At 30.9% G+C, this 24028-nt stretch overlaps 1 protein-coding gene across 1 annotated transcript; it reads right to left on the bottom strand.

Moving 5' to 3' along the window:
* Positions 1 to 973: 973 nt before the first annotated feature.
* On the bottom strand, positions 974 to 6557 carry LOC111991109 (carboxylesterase 15). The gene is made up of 2 exons (XM_024022893.2): positions 5769 to 6557; positions 974 to 1643 (listed from the first exon to the last, which is right to left on the bottom strand). Exons 1-2 carry the CDS (start codon positions 6446 to 6448, stop codon positions 1337 to 1339), a joined length of 987 nt encoding a protein of 328 aa, XP_023878661.1. The 5' UTR covers positions 6449 to 6557; the 3' UTR covers positions 974 to 1336.
* Between the last annotated feature and the right edge of the window lie 17471 nt (positions 6558 to 24028).

Here is a 24028-nt window from a genome sequence, read left to right on the forward strand (position 1 = left end):
TGGAGTATTATTTTTCTTAGTTTCACAATTACTCCTAACCCTACTCCTAACCGTGTTACTATTTTTTTTTTTTTTTTACAGGTAAAAGCACTAAAGCATTTAGAATACTCTACTATTCTTATTTATTCTATTTTTTTTATTCAATTGATATAATTTATAAATATAATAAGTTATTATTAATTTGATAAAAAAATGTATGATTAATTATTTAATTCTATTTGTTTATGCATCCAATGATTGTTGTCTTAAGACTCTTAACCATCTTTAAACTGTTAATAATTTTTTAGAACTTGGAAGTTGTATATATAGAAAAACAAAAAACAACAATTAATCATCTTATTTTTTTCACTTGAGCCTACCCTCCACCAATAAATTTTTGGCTCCGCCATTATTGACCCCCCTAGAAAAAAATTTTGGAGCTGCCATTGACTGCAGTAGTATTTCTTTCCATTGTATGCAACATATACATTCCACAAGATTTTAAATTGTATTTAACCTTATTTATAATTAGATCATGCCATTCGGTCCAGAGGTTATTAATACTTTTACTTACAGGTTACAATAACCGAATGAAATTTAATCATTCTATTATTATGATTATTTGTACGTTGCAATCATACTAAGGAAGAAAATGAATAAGACCATCCATTTGCCATGGCCATTTTCATTTGCATCAAATTGAAATATTTTACTTAATAAACAAGTATAGCCTAAAAGTATTGTCTTTTAAAGATTGATTCGTGTCACTCAGAATAAAACTCAGTGTGACTAATTTTCAAGCAAAACGACCTCTCTAGAATTAGACTATAACATTGACCTTTGTGTTAGACATACTTCCACGAATAGAGGATCAAGAACAACCTTCTAATAATGTCTTTCCTTCCAATCAATCAACAAGATCATTCGCACAAGCATGAATACTATTTGCACAAAAAATATATATACATGTGGGAGAGAAAGAACACTTTCAAGAGAAGAAAATAACATTGTTATTGTTGATCAGAGAGAGAGGGAGAGCAACAACAACATAATAATTTAGTTTAAAAAGGAAGCCAAACTGAACGGGCTGACCCAATGGTCACAAATAACTTTTAATAGCTCAAAATATCTCAAGGTAAAACTGATCTAGACCCACACGTGACGGGGTTGGGTGAGGTGTGCGTGGTATAGATAAGACCGAAATTTCATACTAAGCTCCATATTTTAAGATATCAAAGAAGGTTTACAATGGCTTATAAACACAAGAAGAAACTCACTCCATACCCACACTGACACATTATAATTATACATTTCACTAAATATTATAAGAGTCTGAATTGACATGATTCCAACTCTCCTAGTTAGAATTTTCAAGCATGAATCGTCTAATAATTTGCATGGCTTCATTTGCGACTTCTGAGAACGGATCATGAGTGAAGAAACCATGTTGCTTTCCCTCAAACTCTACATAGTCAATTTTCTTTCCTAGTTCTTTTAGCCTCTTGGCATAGTCCTCGGCTCTATCTTTCAACAATTCACTGCTCCCTACAACAACTAAAATTGGGTCAAGTGCCAGGGATTCAAGCCTCGGGCTCGCAGGTCCAAATGGGTTGGCAAATGGATGGTCTCTATTTTCACCTGCTGGTAGCGACAGCCTCCAAAACCTGTTGAGAATAAGGGAAAAACAAGTATAGTATGAATAGTATGGACTACAAATTGGTAACTACAAATGAGTGATACACATATATACCTAAGACTTATACATTGGTTCTGCTGCTTAGAAAATTTCTTTAAATATTATTGGATAACCTTTAATGCAGAAAGATAAAGGCTCAGTTGTATAATAATGATTTGGGGTAGCATTATTTTAATGAGTAATACTGATTAGTACAGGGATTATTGCTTTGTATATGTTGGTAATGGTGAAGAGATATTTAACGAATTTTTGTTGGGGATACATCCATCACAAGCTTTCTTAATAGCTGATTTAGTACCCAACATATCTACTAAAAGTAGATTTGTTTTGATTAGGCTTTGTAACTTTTCAATGATTTTAAAGTGGGATAGGAATTAATTTCTCAACCAGTTATACTGAAACATCTTTCATCCCTTCTAATGTCATGCTTTTATATTATGCTTATGCATGCATAGGGAAAACCATTCAAAGTTTTAACTTATTTTGTTCAAAAATAATAATAATAAACTAAGAAAAATATAGTTATACCAAAAAAAAGTTGTAAATAAATTGGCAGTCAAAATAAATTGAAATTTAATCTTATTCAAACGCACACACGATAATACATAATAGGAAATACGATTTTAATGGAAATTGTGATGAGTGAAGAAAGCAATATTGGATTCTTTAAAAAGCTTCTGACAGTAACATATCTCTACAAATTAATTAATATGATTTTTACTAAGTTTGCTGGTGCGACATGTTTTGGCACCACCACCACCAAAGTGCTATAAGGAAACTCTAATAGTGATGAGCCACGTGTTTTAATTTACTTCCATATTCTTGACCCAAGGAACTATGATTATGGGGTTGAAATTTCTTGAATTTGGTCACGTTCTTAAATTCAAATTTAATTTATTATTTGCAGATATTATTGAGAAAAAGAAGAGAGAATCTGAAAAGGAAAGGAGAGTGGAGGAGCCGGGATATTACAGAGAATTTGAGATAAGAAAATCATAAGACACCTGTACTACTGTGACTGATTCAAGGTCAAAGTGGCAGCTTGTGAAAGAACTAGAAAATGACTTTTCCAAATAATTAAGAAAGAAGGTTCCCCTTGTTGCCTTTATATATTACATGATTTTGCCGACTATCATGTGAGAGAGAGATTTCATTAAAATTTGGAACCCCAGCATTTCTTTAGGCTCTTATATTATATTCTAGATTTTGTTTTGAATGCACAAATCTTAAGATTTGTGAGACTTTCTCTTAATTCACTTATATATTTTCAATCATTTTTTCCTCTCATAATTAATAATGTCATAAATTCAAAACCCACTAAAATATGTGTAAATTATCAATAGAGAAAATTATCTATTTGGACATATCTAAATGATTGGTTGAGAGAGATCTAAAAATTGGATTTTGCTTGCACACTTAATGGTCAATATTAAATCATCTCCTCATCCACACAGAAGCTTGCAAATAGGGTAATAACTATTTCTAGCTAGTGTTTAAAGAAGTGAAATTTTGTGAAAAATGTAATGGTTTCCTTTTGGAATTAATCAAATGATCTTAATTACTTTCTCAAAAAAAAAAAAAAAATGATCTTAATTAAGACCATCATGCATGGCACGGGGGAGTGGTTTTTGTATTGAAATTTCACTGTCCACGTGCATAATTCGAATCAGTAACCCAATATATATACCTAACCCAATCTGTTTAAATAAGATGTTCCAAATTAATTGTCCACTCTCAAAAATTTGATACCAACTTAGATTAAGTAATAAGGCAAGTGGAAAAAAAAACAAAAAAAACAAAAACAAACAAACAAACAAACAAAGGAGAGAGAGTAGCATAGATTCCAAAAGAAAGAAAACAAGCTACTCCAAACACTTGAATAAAGGCACTTATAAATGGCAGTTCAATTCAGAGGAATAACTACCATAGATAGATGAGAACAAAAATCACTAAAATGTCGTTATTCATGGAGTGTCTGTCATTAGTGATAGAGAGTTCATAGGTATATTTCTATCAGATCCTAGGGGTCACTTACCAAGTTGCGTCAACTTTATGTACGGACCAGTCTAAATCATTCGCATGATGTTTGAAATTTATGCAGTTTAATTATCACAAAAATAGAATAGGGTAGCTGCCCAAATACCATCCCACCGCAGGCAAAAAGGTCCGATGTAAGTGTAGAACTGAAAGATTACTCATTCAGTCTACAACTCAAGAAAAATCGATAACTCACAATTACATAAGTTAATAAATTGTGAAAGTGAATGTGTGACTGCAATTAGTCGTATCTTTAAAATTAGTTTTTAGTCTATTTCAACCCTATTTTTCTTTTTCTCTTTAAGTTTCGGTATACATGTGTCACACATCTTTTACAAGGAAATCTCAACTTAGTAAACGAGATCAATACTCATTTATCAAAAAAAGAAAAAAAAATAAAGAAAGAAATATAATTTGTCTTAAAGTTTTTCCTTCTTCAATAATAAATTAAGGATAGATTTTTCTCACTAAGTATATGTTTGGATTCGCGTTTGCGTCTACACGTTTCCTTTTTTTTTTTTTTTGATGCATGCGTTTCACTATTTCAAGAGACATAGAGCATTGTTTACACACTGTTTATGCACTATTCATGGGACTCATAACCATTTTATTCAGAAAAAAATATTAAAAATAGGTCTCACGGCACTATTCACATATTTAAAAATTATTTTGTTTCAGTGTTTTCAGTTTTCAATTTTCACCAAAATAAGCTGTATTCAAACAGATTTTAAATAAAACAATAACAAATTTTGAGATAAAAGACATGAAATGATTTCCTTCTTGCCTTAATCAAATGGTCTTAAGACATGAGCTATTTTTTCTAACTATTACTCAGACAATGAAAAAGGATATTAACTACTTTGTCCATTGTCAAAAAATAAAGCAAAGTGTTCTTTCTCCCTTGTAATATTCTTAGCAAGTGGCAACGACAATTACAAATTGCATGTCAAAGGTTCAAAAGCATGTAGACCAAAATATGAGGCAGTAAAGCTGTAAAGTGTAAACTAAAGCAAAATCTAAATTACATCCTTCAATTTGGGATGAATGGTCCTTAAAAAATAATTTTCTTCGTCTTTATCAACTTTCATTCATTTTCATCTATAAAATTACGGTTAAGTCCAATAAATCACATCTGTGAATAGTATTAATTTTAACGACACATATGTGAATGGTATCAATTTTAACGACAACAAACAAAAAGATGAACTTGATGATAAACAGAAATGTTAAAATTTTAAAACTAAACCAAAAAAGGAAAAAACAAAAAAATAAAAAAAGTAGTAGACTTTAATTAGGATGCTCACCAAAAAAAAAAAAAAACAATAAAATTAACAAAAATCTATTTCTGATAATAAAAGCAATTTTACAACAATAATTAATTACCTGTCAAGTATCTCCAAGGTCAACAATTCTTCAGATGGCCCCTCCTCTGACTTTGTCCGAACCTCTCCACCAAAAAACGGCGCCAGTAACACAAAACCTCGTACCCGTATTCCCACCGGATCCAGTTCACCTGACCCGAACCTGAGCGCCAAATGATGGGCAATATTCCCTCCTGACGAGTCTCCCACTATGAAAACCCGGTCAAAGTCAAACGCACCACTCCACCATTCATCACCACCATCAAGTTCAAAAGCATGTAGACCAAAATATGAGGCAGTAAAGCTGTAAAGTGTAAACTAAAGCAAAATCTAAATTACATCCTTCAATTTGGGATGAATGGTCCTTAAAAAATAATTTTCTTCGTCTTTATCAACTTTCATTCATTGTCATCTATAAAATTACGGTTAAGTCCAATAAATCACATCTGTGAATAGTATTAATTTTAACGACACATATGTGAATGGTATCAATTTTAACGACAACAAACAAAAAGATGAACTTGATGATAAACAGAAATGTTAAAATTTTAAAACTAAACCAAAAAAGGAAAAAACAAAAAAATTAAAAAAGTAGTAGACTTTAATTAGGATGCTCACAAAAAAAAAAAAAACAATAAAATTAACAAAAATCTATTTCTGATAATAAAAGCAATTTTACAACAATAATTAATTACCTGTCAAGTATCTCCAAGGTCAACAATTCTTCAGATGGCCCCTCCTCTGACTTTGTCCGAACCTCTCCACCAAAAAACGGCGCCAGTAACACAAAACCTCGTACCCGTATTCCCACCGGATCCAGTTCACCTGACCCGAACCTGAGCGCCAAATGATGGGCAATATTCCCTCCTGACGAGTCTCCCACTATGAAAACCCGGTCAAAGTCAAACGCACCACTCCACCATTCATCACCACCATCACTCAAATTCTGACTCCGCCACTGTAACCACTTCACTGCACTCACTGCATCATCCATAGCAGCCGGAAGCCTATGCTCAGGCGCCAAGCGATAGTCAATCGACAAGACGAGCGCGTCAAGCCCGGAAGCAAGGCGGACGCAGCAGTTGTGAGAGCTGGGCCACGTGCGTGAGCCAACACAGAAGCCACCACCATGGATGAACACAATGATGGGGAGCTTATTAGTGTTAATACTACCATTGATTTTTGTTGAGGTGGGCTTGTACATACGCAAATGGAGGTTTAGTTTTTCGTCAAAGAGACAGTCTTTGAAGAGGACAGAGTTGTCGTGGACAACAGGGTCTTTGAAGTTAATGTTTTCAGAACGGAAAACGGTGCCGTCGCTGAAAAGTTGGAGAACTCCCATGCAATCCTCTACTATTTGAGGGAGTGAACCCATAGTTTCTGTGTCAAGGTTTGTTTGTTTGTTTGTTTGTTTGGTTTTCGTAGGTTGATTGTGTTGTGTTTTGTGTATGGAATATCGAGAGAATGTGAGGGTATAAGTAGGGAAGGAAGGAGTGGGAGAAAGTAGGGATAATGTGAAAATGTTGGGGGTGATTGTGTAAATTTGGGAGGACATTATTGAATTTGAATGTGGTGTCATTTTTATTTTGGCTAAATGAATGTGGCGTCATATGTGTGCTGGCAAGTGGTTTATCTTATTATATTGAATATGGACCATAGATGGGAGTGGTGGCTATTGTCTTGTTAGTTTCGAGGGTTGAAATTGGCTTAGATGAGGAGTTCTCAACTCTAAAATATGACCACTTTGTTCATTTTTTACCCTATATATGCATTAGTTCATATACCGACATACAAATATAAAACATGGTAAAATTAGGGAGGGAGCCCGACATACAAATATAAGATATGGTGAAATTAGGGAGGGAGCCAGGAGTTTACCTTAGGGCCCAAAGTATAACTGATTTTTTTAATTATAAAATTGGTATTAATAAAATATCAGCAAGAAAAATGATAAAATTGCTACTAATTATTCCAAAGCCTTATAACTAATGTGACAATATTTTGGAAGTGATTAGTATCACATCAATATCATAATTAATAAATAAAATCCAGAAACTATTATGAATACTACAAAAAACGTGGGTTATAGCCGCGTTTTTAAAACGCAGTTGTAGCTCTTAAAAACGTGGCTATAGGTTCATTTGGTCTATAGCCACATTTTCTATAACTGCATTTTCAGACATGACCCATAATAAATAAATGTTTTAATTACTTATTTCTTATGTCTCAACGATTGATACATCAATTTGTAAGGCTTGTCTAGTAAAACTTATGGTAGTTATGCCATCATTCCAAATAAATTTATTTGACCAATCAATAAAAGAAAAGACACATAATAGTTAATTTTGAATTATTTGCAATTTTCTTTTGAAATAAATCTAATATTGTAGCTAGATTTTCCATGATTTACCAATCAAATATAAGTCATATTTCTCATCTAATTATATATCAAATATTATTGAACTAAAAAACCTAATTAACATTGCCAAGGGAATAAAAAGAACCGCACTTCTAACTTTAAGTCCCAACCAACAAATAACCAAAATCAAACAACTTAATAACTCAAGTCATTTGCATAAAAAATGCTAAATAATCAATAAACGTGTTTTGAAGTTTTCAAAAGGTCAAAATCGGTACACAAACCACACGGATACAGTTGATAACATAGTGCACAGTCACAATGAATGAGATGCCTATTGTGTTCATTGGCTTTTGTGACCAATTTGAATTTTTAGGGAGGCCAAGTAATTTTTTTTTTTAAAAATTTTCTTATACATATATATATATATATATAATATTTTAAAAAGTAAAACTTTCAGAGGGGAGGCCATTGCCCCCATGTCAAGCCATAGTTCCATCCCTAGCAAAAATACGAAAGCCACTTTGAGATTTGGCTTAACACTAAGTTCTAACAAGATTTTTCAAAAATATCTAATATGTTTCCTAAGTACAAAAAGCACTTAACACCATTTGAAAGTTTCTTGCTCCTCCAAGTCTTCTACTTTCTTCTAATAGCTTGTCTTGATTACATAAATTTCACAGTAATTACATTATGACAATTATATATGCGAGTGAGTGTCTGTATAGCCAATAATGAAGAAATAATAGCCAGAGATTAGGAAGAAGGAAGAGCAAGGAAATTTTCAAATGGTTTTAAGCGATGTTTGTGCTTAAGAAGTAAACTGGATACGTTTGAAAAGTTTTGGTAGTTCTTGATATAAGCCTAAACTTTAGGGATAGTTTTTGTATTTTACCCTAGCTATAAAATAAGTAAAATATTCTTGCTCATTTGATAAAAATAAGATCTTATCCTTTTGATTGAAAATAGAGTGTATATATTATAATCAATATTTTATTTTTTAAGATTTAACGATGTACATTTTATATTAAAAAAAAAAGTATAAAGATTGACATGTCATTTAAAATTTTAAATAATGTAATACTAAATATACTTTTAAATTTAAAATATTTAATCTAAATTATGAAATTGATATATTTTAAATGGAGTGAATCATTTTCTATTTGTTAACATCTTTTCCTTTGTTGGGAAATTTAGACCCCGGTTGATAGAATTAACAAGTTTTAAATCCAAATTGTTAATTAGATTTATTATGAATAAACTTGTTAAAACAAAAAAACATCAATATCATGTCAAAATCATATGCAGCGAAAAAATTAAAGAAGACAAGATATGATGACTTAGGAAAACCAATGAAACAAACTAGTTTCACAATAAAAAAACCTGAGAGGAAACCTTCTTGAAAAGAAATCCACAATAGTAAAGAGAAGTTTCAGATCTAGAACAAAACATTTGTCCCTAGACTCTACAATTCCTGTAGATGAATTTATAGCAGAAACTTTCTACTGCTTCAGAACCTCTAGACTCTTCAATATATGAACACCACCCTTTTGATACACAGATCCTAGTATGTGACTAAACAAAAATGCACGACTTTCAGTACTTGACTAACACACCAACTTGATGAAGAAAATTGTTGGTTGCAAAATTCTTCACTTCATCAACAATGAAAATCAAGAAGCACTTAGTTACAAAACCCTAAAGCGCAAAAAACGCAGTAACTTCTTTCAAAGAGAATAAGGCATCGGTCACATTTTTCATATATTCTCCTTGTATTCTCTCACGTAACGGCTTCTAAAATAAGCCTTATATAGGTCTAGGGTTGTGAGAAAAGAAACCCTACACAAATACATAAGCTTGGGCCGAAAATCAAATCTAGAATCTGAATTCCCATAGCCTTGATAGATACCTCGATCAATCGAGAATCTGTCGAGCTTCATTCATTAAATCTCGATAGATAGCTATCTGTTAAGCAACTATCGAGCTATCTGTCCGTAGGTGTTAAGTTATCTGTCCAGTTTTAATGAATAGCCCTTCTTCACTTGTTTCTTGGTCCAATCTTCATGGTTTTAATACTAGACTTGAACAACATGTTTCTTGAAGTATTAAACATATCCTAGATCTGCCTAATTACAAGTAAAGTGCGTTTTGTCAAAAGATTAGCCAACTACATAAATATTAACATATGTTCCTAAAATGAATCACATATGTCCTAACATCCTTTATACTTTTATTTTATTTTATTTATTAAAAAAAAGAAAAAGAAAAAGAAAAAGAAAAAAAAAAACCTTTTAGGTTTGAAGGGTCAAGTTAGTTTTGTGACCATCAAAAGAATTTGATGGTTATAAGTATGAATGGGACGCAACCTATTACTTCTTGTCACGTACTTCAAGTGGAGTCTATATATGAAAATCATTTATCACACTTTTGGCTGTAGTATTGCCATCTTTTTGTTTTTTAGCTTCTGTTTAATTACCTTTTTGGGGGACAAAATAAAGAAATATTTAAATATACAATTATTAATTTAGTCGGAGCTAGCAAACAAGTCCTCTCCTTTCACCCATACAGGACTAAAATTAATTGATGAAGTTGTTAATGCAAAGGAAAAAACGGATTTTCAAGCAACCAAACCCTGAGGAAGTTTAACGATATGCTAGTTTATATTGAGGGGCGGCTTTATGTCCAGCTAAATACTGACTTGCAAAAAAAAAAATATATATATATATATAATTATATATTAAACACTCTAACTTGAAAATTTCGAGAATTTGAGTTCAACAAAAATAATCTTGGCCTCCAAACATAATTATTAACCTTATAACAAAAAAAAAAAATATATATATATATATATATAACCCAAACAACAACAAATAAATAAAATATTAAAAAATCATTCAGAAATAAGAATAAAAATTCAACCAATTTCATAAACAATAATCCATAATTTCATTTTCCCTAAAAAAATGATATTGAAAGAGATACTATGGCTATGAGTTCTCCTCAACAGCGCCAGCAACTCTGCTCTCCTCAGCTTTGCAGTTGCAGTAGCCCACTTTTCTTGGCAACTTGACTTGCAGTTGCATTAGGTATCATCTGTTGCTCTCTCTCTCTCTCTCTCTCTCTCTCTCTCTCTCTCTCTCTCTCTCTCTCCATTTTTTTCTTCCCTAGCTATTATCATTTTAGACTCTCTCTCTTACTTTATTATTCTCATTTCAACACTCTCAGTTCTCATTTTATCTCTCAACAATCTATTTTTGTTTTTCATTTTGTTAGTAAGGGTTTGTTTGGATACCGCTTATTGTTGAAAACTGAAAATACTGTACCAAAATAATTTTTAAATGTGTAAATAGTGCCGTGAGGCTCAGTTTTATAGTTATATTTGCTGAATTTCGTACTTGTGAGTCCCATGGACAATGCATGGGACCCACTAAAAAAAACAGCAGCACTAACTTTCAGTTTTCAACAACATCCAAACTCACACTAAGTACCCGTTTGGATACAGTCGCTTCTGCTAGCGTCTGCGTTTTGGCGTTTTCCTTTTCTTTTTCTTTTTTTTTTTTTTTTTTTTGAGAACGTGCACTATGGGTCCCATGCAAGAAGAGAAGAATGTTTTATTGCTTTTCTAGTGGGTCCTGTGCACTGTTCACAGGACCCATAATTACTTTATTAAAAAAAAAAAAACTTTAATACTAGATCCTCACAGTACTATTCACACATTTAAAAATTATTTTGCTATGGTGTTTTTAGTTTTCAGCAAATAAGCGGTATCCAAACACACCCTAAAAGAAAATTGTAGAACTTCATTTATTTTTGCTTCTTTTTTTTTTTTTTTTTTTTGTGATATCAATATATTCAAGATATCTTTTTATTAGACTTTTTATAACTTAAGTTTCTTGATAGCTATCCTAGAAAAAAAGTTTCTAAAGCGGCCATTGATTACTGTATTCAAACCATAAGCAAAATGATAAATTGTTGGGTTAATGTCCACATCCATTTGAGTTAAATTTGTATTAGTATCTAAATTGGACTTGGTTATATATAGAATTGACCCCCACTGCTCTACCTAATTTTGACTGAGTCCCTCAGGTAGGTAAAAGAGACAAAAACAAAAACAGGAAACGGTGATTTCAGCTTACCTTGCATATATCAATAATTGAAGAAAAATATAGATAAAAATGGAGAGCCATATGCCCATATTGTGTGTATGCATGGTACCAGTGACAATGACAGTGGTAATTGGTGCAGTGTTGATCGCGATGGTATATATAGTTGGGGCAATGTGCTTTGGAGCTCAGTGCTGATGTTAGCTAGCTAGTGCTTGCCATTAATTCATGAATACGTTACAATCAAGCCAAACCAATTGAATTGGAGGTATATAGTGCTGTTTTGGGACAAGCTTTACACAATTTTATAGGGTCTACCGGCCTAGAATTATAATTATGCTAAACTCACACTCATCATCGTTATCATATTAACGAAAGCACCAAGGCTAAAATTTCAAGTGCATGAAGTCATGAACCCTATCATATTGCATAGCCCTATGTAACATGCCAATGCTTTGTCCAGATACGAAGCCAAGCAAAATTGCCCAATCCTAGGTGATTATGGTGCCATAGTGGGTTCTTGGTACTTGGTACTGATCATAGTTCAATTGGGTCCTCAAAATAGACCCAAGCTCCACCCCAAGGTAGTGGCAGAGCCACATGGAGATAAGGGAGGCCTTGGTCTCCCAAATATTTGAAAAATTCCTGAGTGTTATGTCTATGTGGGGTAGTTTTCAAGTAGTTGTACTTGACTACTTATAGTTGGCATGGAAAAAAGAAAAGTAGTTGTAATTGTGAGTTATGCCCCAAGTCTTAATCTAAGGCTACTTACATTTGTTAAAATAAAATCAAAACTTTGTATATACCAATTATTTGAATTTATAAGTCATACATATATATATATATATGTATATGAGAAATGATATTCCACAACATTTTTACAACAAATTTTAAGTGGCACGTTGTTACTGGTTGTTATTGTTGGAGCAAAAAAGTTATTTTAGTGTTAGGTTCAAATTTGAACAAATAACAACTAACTACCTATAATTTGTTGTGAAAATGTTGTAAAAATGTTGTGGACGTAGCATCTCTCTCTCTCTCTCTCTCTCTCTCTACACACATACACACACACACACACACAAGCCTCTTAGCACGCATGTGAGCGCGTACTCAGATACTCTTCAATTTTTAAATGTTGTAAAAATGTTGTGGACGTAGCATCTCTCTCTCTCTCTCTCTCTCTCTACACACATACACACACACACACACACAAGCCTCTTAGCACGCATGTGAGTGCGTACTCAGATACTCTTCAATTTTTTTGGATAAAAGTTAATAATTTGCATATATTATAATTTAGAAATATATATTTTTATTTTTTAAACAAATAAAAATGATAAATTTTAGAGAAGTAATTGTAATTTTTTTTTTTGAATGTGAAGGAAAAAAAATCCTAAATTTTAGGAATTCTTTTTCTGAATTCAAAATGAAATTTGTTACTATTTGACATTTATGACCCTCTTTCTAATGAGAGTATTTTGGAACAACATAAAAATCTAGTTGAAAGAGGGGAATCCTCTTATATATAGTATAAATAGCCAAAACTTTGAGAAAATCCAATTAGACTTTAAATTGGATTCTCAATTTTGCGCCACGTGTCCTATTTAATTTTTAATTGTGTGTCAAGTGAATAATTGAGTGTAAATAACAAAGAGTCCAAATCCAATTAGATTCTAAATTGGATTTCAATTAAAGTCCAATTTTCCGCCACATGTCTATCTAAATTTTTAATTTTTGTGGCAAGTGAATTATTGGGTACATAACCGAAAAGTGTAAAAAAAGTATAAGCTAATACCATGTATAATTTGAATTGTATAATTGTGGTTATTTTTAAGTGTATCTGTGCATATGCATAGGACTACACACTAATTTATATAATTGCTATGACAAAAGTTATCCTAAGATGATTTCAAGTAGGGGTGTTCACCAAACTGCATAAACTGCACAAATTGTACCAAAATCGCCTGCAAAATGGCATAACCGCACCGTACCGCAAGTAATAGTGCACCGCACCACACCGCATGATGCAATGCGGTTTGCGGTTTTATAATAAGAAAACTACACAAACCGCACCGTATCACACCCTCTCTATATATTAATATATTTAATTATTTTTAATATTAAATATATTATTAATATTTTAATAACCCTAGTTTAAAAATTAAAAATAATAGTTTGACAACCTTAGCAAGTGTTAATTAGGAAAGCCAGCCCAAATAAAGAAAAACTAGCTCGATAGTTTAAAACTTAGACCAAAACAAAGGGAAAAATTAGTTTTGGACTGGGTAGAAAAAGCCTAAAATTTGAAAAATATACCTACTTCAAATCATTTAAATTACATCTTATACACCGCACCGCACATGTAACCGCAAAAATGAGGTGCGGTTTTGGTTTTGATTTTGGTTTTGGCTAAACTTTAAACTGCACCATACCACACCGCACCGCACAAGTAACCACAAAAATAAGGTGCGGTGCAGTTATGGTTTTAGTTAAACCGCATCACAAAGTGCGGTGCTAAAATTGGCTCAAAACCGCACCGCATTGCACCGCGAACACCTCTAATTTTAAGATTAAGAAGGAAAAGAGGGGGCCAACTTCCTATATTTGTATGATTCCCTTTTAGTTATTACCTTTGCCTCTCTGTTTTTTCTAACTCCCTTCGACATTTGATTATAATTCCGTAAAAAAGCTTAAGCTATAATTTTTAAGTGGAGATAAATTTGGCTTTCATATTTTTGTTTTTTTGTGTATATAAGGGCAATCAATGACCCATTTTAAACTAATTCACATAAATCACTCAATCAACATAATTTAAGTAGGGGTTTGACTTACTTTCAGTATTTTTTCAGCTGGACATCTTCTTTTGTTTTAAGTATATAATGGTAAGTAGTAGTGAATTTTAATTTCCACATTTTATTTTGTTAGTGGGTAATGTGCCAGTTTTTCATTAAAATAAAAGGAGATTTCAGTTAAAAAAGTACTGAAAATAAGCCAACCCTTAAAAGAAAAAGGATCATTTGTGAGTTCATTCAAATAGGCAGTTGAAACCTGTTATAGCAACGAGTGAGAGAATTCATCACACAGAGGGGTGTGATCAAGTGAATAATGCCAACTTGTTCATTGAATACCAATACCTCAAGATACTCAATTCTAGTAGCAATATCGTTTAGGTCAAAAGGCTTTCACTCTTATTCCTCCTCTCTTTCTAGAAGTAATTTCAAAAAAGGAATTTTCTTTTTTGGGATGAATATTATTTATAATTTTTTTTCTTTACTACAAAATTATTAAACTTTATGATTGATTTTTTTTTTCTTTCTTCTTCTTAGTCAATTTACTAATTTCAAATATAAGAATAAAAATTTAAGAAAATAATAAAGAAAATGTAGGTTAACTATGTCTATATTTTTGGATGTTGAATTGATATAACTAGAATAGGTTATTTTGTAAATTTTTTTTTTTTTGGTTGTTGTTGTTGTTGTTTGGTGGTGGTGAATTTAGCTTTGGTGAGTATAACGTAATTAATGCTAAGTATTTCCAGTATATTCCAATTAAATGCACTATTTTCATGTCAAATTGTTTGATTTTTGCATCTTTTCAAAGTTAGATTTTTCTCATCGTCAAGACTCATAGTCATTAATTTAATAATATTCTATGGTTTCCAAAGTTCATTTTGTTTTTTGTTCTCAAAGCTTTTCTGTCTTTTATATACATGTATTTGGTATATATATTTTGGTTTAATTTGGAATTAGGTGTCAGATAGGATATGGGCAACATGATTTTTTTTTTTTAATTTTTTATGAATGAGAAAATTTTATTTCAAGGAAATTAATAATGAACAACATAATATTATTTATATAAAATATTAAGGTAATTTGGCTTTAGAGTTGAGGGAATTTGATGCAAAATTTAGTTCTCCTTAATAAATGATTAACTTAAAGTGTATTAAGAAATAACTATGGTGTCTGTTTTTTTATATTTTGTAAATACATACATTTTATTTTTATGTATTAATTTATTTTTGAATATTTGTTAAAACTCTTATTAGTTATTACTAAAGGGTGAATTTTTTTTTGTTTACTTTAGCCCCCCTCCCCCAAGAAAAATCACGGTTTCTGTTTCTGGTGACTGACACTCAACTTGCTATACAACTGACTCATGGGCAACCATCTTTGTATATCGATATCTTTGTATACTAGGTTAGGTATCTAACCTAGTATGGTAATTGGTTAATTAGAGGGTGAAGTAAAAGATAGTAAATTACTTAATTCTGTTTCACAATCTCCATACATAATTATCATTTTTTATAAATACACTTTTGTCATACAGATTGAATTATAAATAACTTCATTTGCACTTTTTTCTTAAAAAAAAAAAAAATTCCCCAACACTCTAGGTTCATACTATAGTGCAACACATAAGAGCATTCCCTTCCATAAATACCACAAGGAAAAAAAAGATTGCATCACTAAAAAACTATTTTATCTATTTTACATTACCATTTTAACAACACATCATGTATTCAATATTCTTTTTTTTTCCCTGTTAAATTAATATAATCGGGAGTGGAATAAACTAAAGTAATGTTTTTTTTTTTTTTTTTTTTTTTTTTTTTTTTTTTTTTTTTTTTTTTTTAAGATATTAGATATAGATATTGCTACGGAAAATGCAGAATATCAAGATTTAGAGCATTGGATGGGAATGCTCTAAGCAGCAAGAGAAGACCCAGTAGTGTAATGGGTCTTCCCTTAAAAAACTGATTTAATATTATGTGGGCAATTGGCATATTAAACTAATAAAAATATATTACTCCACTTGATCTTTGTCAAAGGTTGAAAACAGTATAAGAAAATAAAGTACTTGATCTTGAATTATGTTTATAACTTTTTTTCATATTGCTATAACCTAAAAGAAAAGCACCTGAATCTGAAACTGGCGCAAGAGAAGTTTATACAGTCTTCTAATGAATCATTCTGTGGCCAACTGCGCATATGGTGTGTTTTATAGTTTGTCTCTATTATGACATTACCGGATGCTGATACATGCATGGAATGGAACCTGTTGCACAGTGTTGGATAAGCTTCTTTTCTCCTGCTTTACTCCATCAACCTTTTTTTTCCCCCCAAATGAATATCCACCTTCTCTTTGGTAATTAAAAAAATACTTTAATTAAGCATGGTTCTAAATGTTGGTTTAGTGTAATTCATTGTTATTGATGTATTCACAATTTTTTATTTTTTATTTTTAAGTAAGATCAGACTTTACTTGAGTCTAGTACTCCAATGTAATATACCATTATAATGAGGTCAAGTTCTCACTTTTGATCACATGTCATTATAGTAACAAGGCCAATAAATTAGAGGCACTGAATCTAAGCTTTACTTAAAATATAACAGTATTTGGAAAATATTACTAACTTTTAACGAGAGTATATAAGCATACAAACTTTTTTTTTTTAATGGCAAACCAAACCAACACTATGGTAATTCATCCCTTACCTCTCATCACCCATAATCCTTTCAAGTAGTACTACATGCTTTGTGCCAAGCACACACAATAGATTCTATTACTTGTGGAATCTAACCGAGGAATCAAATTGATACCTTCCTACCATTTTTTTTTTGTTTTTTTTTTTTTTTTAAATCAAATTGATAGTTGGTGATTAAAAAATCTTAGAGTCATCTCCCCTTTCTCTTAAAAAAAACAAAGTACTTTTTTAAAGTTCCATTCAAATCTTTATAGTTCTAATTTGTCCCATTATTGTTTTGTCTTCTTCCATCATTGACTTTAGTTAAATCCTTTGTCGTTCTTCCACTGCATATGAATTATAGACAGAATTTCATGGCCAGACAGAATATCCGCTCAAATCCACGCGAAATCCGGCCTACACTCTATAGGTCATTGGCCTAATTTCCTACGACTTGCATAATCCAAATTGTTGCCTGTATTTGTTGAAGTGATCAGAGCTAACATTTGGGGTAAATACAAAGTTGAAGGCGCATGAAGACTAGATATAATTATGCAGTTTCACCAATAAATTGAATCGAATCAGTACGTCGATTTTCCTGTCTATTCTCTACTTTTAATTTCCATGTTTTATGAGTGAAATAATGATATAGCATAGAGCTGAAGTTGATGCAGCAAACATTTAGATAGAATTATATATGCGAATGACACATAATGCAGCAAACAAATATAAATTCTGTCTATTTTGCAAAAAAAAAAAAAAAAATATATATATATATATATATATTTACACACTTACTTTTATAAAACACTCACATCAGTTTGTCTATTCTACACATTTATTCAATAAAATATTTATTCTTGACTCAAATACCCAGCCACCATCAACGATCAAACAAAGAAAAAAGAGAGCAGCGGCAATCATCAACCCACCCATCAAAATCCCAAAACCTCTAATCAAAATTATCAAAACCACTAAACAAAATCATCAAAACCGTCAAAACCCACTGATCAAAATCATCAAAACCACTTATCAAAACCATCAAAATCCCAAAACCATCAAACAAAGAAAAAAGATAGAAACGACGATTGGTGAGAGCAGTGGCGATTGGTGTGAGTAGTGGCGAGTGAGGTGATCGGCGGTGGCACGGCTATGGTGAGACTCGAGAGAGCAGCGGAGCAGCAGACCATCAAAACCCACTAATCAAAATCCCAAAATCATCAAACAGAGAAAAAAGATAGCATCGGCGATAGGTGAAAGCAGCAGCGATCGGCAAGGCAGCGATGATCAGCGTGACCAACTGCGAGTAAGGTGATTGGTGATGGCACAACTGTGGCAAGACTTGAGAGGGCAATGGAGACCAGTGGAGGAAAAGATAGCATGAGGTGAGAGTCAGACCAGAGAGAAAAAGAGAGAGTGAGGTGGAGAGAGAAAAAAATAGAAAAATATTATATGCAAGAGCTATAGTAACCATGCATATATGCACGGTTACTATAGTACTTGTGCATTTATGCACAATTTTACACCCACTAATGTAGGTTTTTTTTTGGGTCAAATTTTGTAAAATGAAGTGTTTTTTGTATTTTGCAAGACTTTGCATTTACTGATGTGGATGCTTTAATCAATCAATATATATATAAAAGCAGAGACCTCATATAGGAGTGTATGAGGTCTTGCCAAGTGACGTTCTAACTTTACATTTAACATTTTTTTACCTCTTTCATTAAGTTTTTCTATATTAATATGTGCGGTGATGATCCCAAGCATTTTCACTTTTCAGTTTTCTATTAAAAAATGAGAATACACAATTTGATCGATTCACTAATATTTCATACTTTTTTTTTCCTTTTTTGATGAAGTTTCATACTTTTCTCACAACCCATAATTTTGAGAAAAGTTTGTGTTCTAGAAATTTTCTTAGCACAATCCTTCAGATGGTCCTATTATTTTTCAAAGAAGACCTTTCTTTTGAAGAAATTGTTTAATGCAATCCTTCTATGTACAACTCTCTCTTCTTCCCTTTCCCTTCCCTTACTTTTTCCCCCCTTCTTTCCTTCTCATCTCTCTTACAACTAAATAGGATATTAGTTTCCAAATTCAGCTAATTAAAAAAAAAAAAGTGTTTTGAGGATATTAATAAAAAGAGTCTGAATTTGGTAAGAATGAGGTGTAAAATTCATGTTTTACACCATCCAATAAGAAATGTCTCATCAGATTTTTACTTAAAATTCAGTACATCATACCGCAATTAATAACATCTTAATAAACTCTCAATTTGGTTGAATTTTCAAATGAGTATTATAATTGATTAAGTGTGGTTGTTCTTATTCTTTAATACGTGATAAGATGATGTGGCATATTAGGATTGGAGGGTGTAAAACTTGGGTTTTAAACCACATCCTTATAGAATTTAATCTTTAATAAAAACATGTAAAAAACATATTTAATTACCATTTTAGTCTTTAACAATTGTACAATGTATCAAAATGGTTTTTAACATCTTAAATGTGTCAATTTTGTTTCTAAATTTTTGGTATTATATCAAAATAATCCTTATTGTTAAGCAGCACATTTTGATAATTTTTGGTAACTTTTTGTGTTAAATGTGCGACAAAAAGATTTTTTTCTTTTTTTTTTTTAAAAAAAAAAACCTTAAATTGGACATGTGGTGCAAAATTAGACAACAATTAGAATTTAATTAGATTTTCTCTCAGTTTTGACTTTAATTAAAGATTATGATTGGAGAACATTTTTTTGGGAAAAAAACTTCTTTCATTTTTATGTAGCGATTTTAAAAAAATACAATGAAGGGTTTTATGATAAATTATGTTAATTTTATGAAATACATTAATATAAAATAAAACTCATAAAATGCATAAAATATACGTAAAGGTATAATTCATGACTACGCATGAAAGTTATTGTATTTTTTTTTTTATATAATTTCTATTAGCTAGATCACATTTCTTAAATAAACTGAACAACCATTTCATCACCCTGTTATGCACGTAATGATTGGAATGTTGTTAGTTAGTACATGATTGCTTGATAAATAATATTGAGTAAAAATTATTTTAATTCTATTTAAGAATTTTTTTTGTGAAATTTTCATTTTCATGTCCACTTTTTTAATCTAAAGATTTAATTTTTCACATTAGTTTAATTGAATAGTATTGTTTTTATACTTTTTTTCTTAACTACAATTGATAATTCACAAAATGAGTAAACAACTTATTGAGTATTGCAAAAGATACAAATATGAACATTAACATGAGCATGAACGTGAAGGGAGATTTCTATTCATTTTCTTGAAGAAAAAATGTACTTACAAAAAATTCCAAAATTTATTAGGTAAAGAAGAATTAAAGTTATAGATAGCAAAATCAATAAATCAAAAATTTTAGGAGCCTAAGAGGAGCCATTACTCAAAACTTTGTTAGGTTTTATGAGTTCCTGAATTTTTTTTTTTTTAAAAAAACCATCCACTCCACACTTCCATCACAATTGCTTTAGCTCAAAGAAAACAATATATCTTTACTGAATCAAAATTAAACCACAAAAATCATATAAAAGTCACCAAATTAGAGTTTAAAATTATAATTAAATTTTTAAAAGAAATCTAGGCACAATTGCACAAAAATTCCATGTAACTAAGTCACACTTAGGAATATTAGACCATTTTTCCTTTGTATAAATAGGAGGGTCCCATTGGGATGAGATGGCTAACAATTTTCTCTCCAAAACATTTATTGTAGGAACATAAAAGCTTTCCATTATAGACTTTTCACAATTAAAAAAACATAATTTGCCAACTAATCAAACTAGAGTTTTTAGTACCTACAACAATTTCACAACATCAAGAACAAACCCCAGTGTTTATAGTGTCAAATTCCATAGTTTCCTGTTACATCAAATGAGTGTTTAATTTTTCTTGCAAAGTATTAAATAGTAAAGCTTTTGGGCCATAGACTCAATTACAACTCTTAATTATGTTAGACTTGGATGACACCTATCAACATCGTATCATTATGAGATGCAGAAAAAATTTGGAGTGTACACAACGTTTAGTGTAGATGGGAAGAAATTTCATCCTATTCCAATTAGTTAGGTTAGTAAAGAACCTATTCCAATTTAATGATCTTGGAATTTTGTATACAAGTAATAATCAAGAAAACTTCCGCTTAAAATAAGTTGGACTTTTGGCAAAAGAGAAAATTGATGTCTAGACAAATCAAGATAAGGTCAACCAAAATGGACCATATTCTTAATTTCTTATCTCTATTTGTTCCATGTACAAGACTTACAGTCAATGCTTAGCATATAAAAGTTGAACGTCTTATCTAAAGTCCATCCTTTGAAAGTTTGAGAAAAAATTCATTTAAATCAACACAATATATAAATTATAAAGGAATCAAAGAAAAATGGTCAAAAATAAAAAAAATTTAATCTATGCTTAAATTCTTATAAGGATGAACACAATAGCAATACCCTTTAAAAAGAAAAAGAAAAAGTAAAGATAAAAAAATCTATGCTTATTTTGAATGTATGATAAAATTCTATCACAAAGTTTTTTGAGACTCATGTTGATTAGTGATTAGGAGTTATAAAGGAATAATCATCAATATATATATATATATATAAGCAGAGATCTCATGCGGGAATGCATGAGATCTTGCCAAGTGATGTTCTAATTTTGCATTTAGCATTTTTTTTACCTCTTTCATTAAGGTTTTCTTTTATTTATTTATTTTTTTTTATTTTACTGTTACCCAAGAGTTTACATTAACTTATTTTACTATTATCTCATTAGTCTCTCATTAATTGCCTAAGCTTACATCACACATTTCTCTCTTTTTCATGTCTTTTAGCATACCTACCATTTTAATATTTTTAAAAAAGCAAAATAATAATAATTAAGAACTAATAATAATAACTAACCAGATAAGGCCTCAGAGAGAGATAGAGAGACACAAAAATGTTGTGGATTGTTAAATAAACACATTGTTTCACTACAAAATCAAAATGCATTATTTCACTATAAAATATCTGACACTGACAAAACATTTGAAAGAGAGAGAAAGAAAAATTTAAGGGGTCGCCACCTTCGTCATATTGACCTCCCACCACCATCAAGACGCAAAAACCCCTACGGGTATTTTTTTTTCTTTTTAAATTAGGGGATTAAATATGATTTATGTTTGAATAATTTGGTTGGATAGTTTTTGTTTTGGGTATATAAGTAGAGAGAATATTTGGTACGCAATGTAAAGCCATATTCTATTATAATTTTAAATCATTTATAAGACACGTGCATACATACTTGCCCACACCATGTTTAATGTTGCACTATCAATGAGTGGAAGACAGTGAGAGAGTTGGACATACTTTTATTTCATAGTATTAAATATGTGAACATGACACAAATTATTTGATTTTCATGGTCCTGTTACTCTTTTGCATTTATTTTTGGTTTCATGATTTAAAAAAAAATAATAATAATCTTACCTTCAAAAGGCTATAAATATGCAGTGAAATAACAATTATAAATAGCACACACATAGCTATTATAATTATTCAGTTCAAGGAATGAGTAATTTTTTTTTTTTGAAGAATATTGTAAAATAAAAGTTGTTACAGAATGTTTCTCTTTCAGAGACCTCATGCAAGAGAGCATGAGATCCTGTCAAGAGGCACTTTAATTTTGCATTTAGCCTTTTTTTTAACCTCTTTCATTATTTTTTTTTATTTTTTTTATTTTTTATGTTGTTACCCAAAAGTTCACATTATCTTATTTTATTACTATCTAATTAATATCTCATTAATTGCCTAAACTTATACCACACTTTTCACTATTCTTTATGTCTTTTAGCATACCCACTGTTTTAGTATTAAAAAAAAAAGGAAAAAGTAAGGACTAATAGTAATAACTAACGAGATAGGACTCTAGAAAGAGATAGAGAGACACAAAAATGTTGTGGATTGTTAAATAAAATGCACTATTTCTCTATATATTACCAAAATAAAAGACCTGAGACTAACAAAACATTTGAAAGAGAAAGAAAGAGGAATTTGAGAGGTTACCATCTCTGTTATACTAGCCTTCCACCACCATCAAGACACAGAAACCCCTATGGATAATCTTTTTTTCTTTTTAAATTAAGGGCTTAAATATGATTTAGGTTTAGGTAATTTGATTAGTTAGTTTTTTTTTTTTTTTTGGTATATAAGTAAAGAGAATATTTGGTATGCAATGTAAAGTCATATTCTACCATGGTTTAATTTTAAATCATCTATAAGACATATGCAACACACTTGCCCACACCATGTCTTAATGTCACACTATCGATGAGTAGAAGATAGTTAAAGAGTTAGGTATACTTTTATTTCAGAATATGAAATATGTGAACACAACATAAATTAGTTGATTTTCATGGTCCCGTTACTCTTGCATTTATTTTTGGTTTTATGATTTAAAAAAAAAAATAATCTTACCTTAATAAGGCTACAAATATGCAATGAAGCTACTAAACCAATTTTTAATATCTCAAAATGTATATGTTTCTTTATTCTAATTTAGTTTACTTTTTCTTTATAATTTATATACAACAATATTCAAAAATGTTTTAAAAAAGAGTGGTTCTGGTGCCACAACTATGTGCACAACTCGCCCACGTGGCGAGTTGTGGTTGGTGGAGGGGTTTGGTCGGTCACCCCTCCACCAACCACAATTCACCATGTGGGCGAGTTGTGCACAAAGTTGTGCACAAAGGTTGTGTCACCAGAGTTTTCCTTTAAATAAAATGTCAAAAAAGTATCTGTGCATTGCACGGGCAACTTACTAGTATATATAATGTAATAACACATAATAAATTAGATAATTTTACTCCATTAACAATTTTTTTTTTATTAAATGTCATATTTCTGCACAAAATTCTCACTTTTACAAAATTTATAGGAGGTCATAGTAGGCAACATTTGTTTTATGAACTTAACATAGCATCTTTCATTTTGATTTTAGGTTAATACTTA

The sequence above is a fragment of the Quercus suber genome, unplaced genomic scaffold, assembly GCF_002906115.3.
Source record: "Quercus suber isolate HL8 unplaced genomic scaffold, Cork oak 2.0 scaffold_732, whole genome shotgun sequence".
In the NCBI taxonomy this organism is placed as follows: Eukaryota; Viridiplantae; Streptophyta; class Magnoliopsida; order Fagales; family Fagaceae; genus Quercus; species Quercus suber.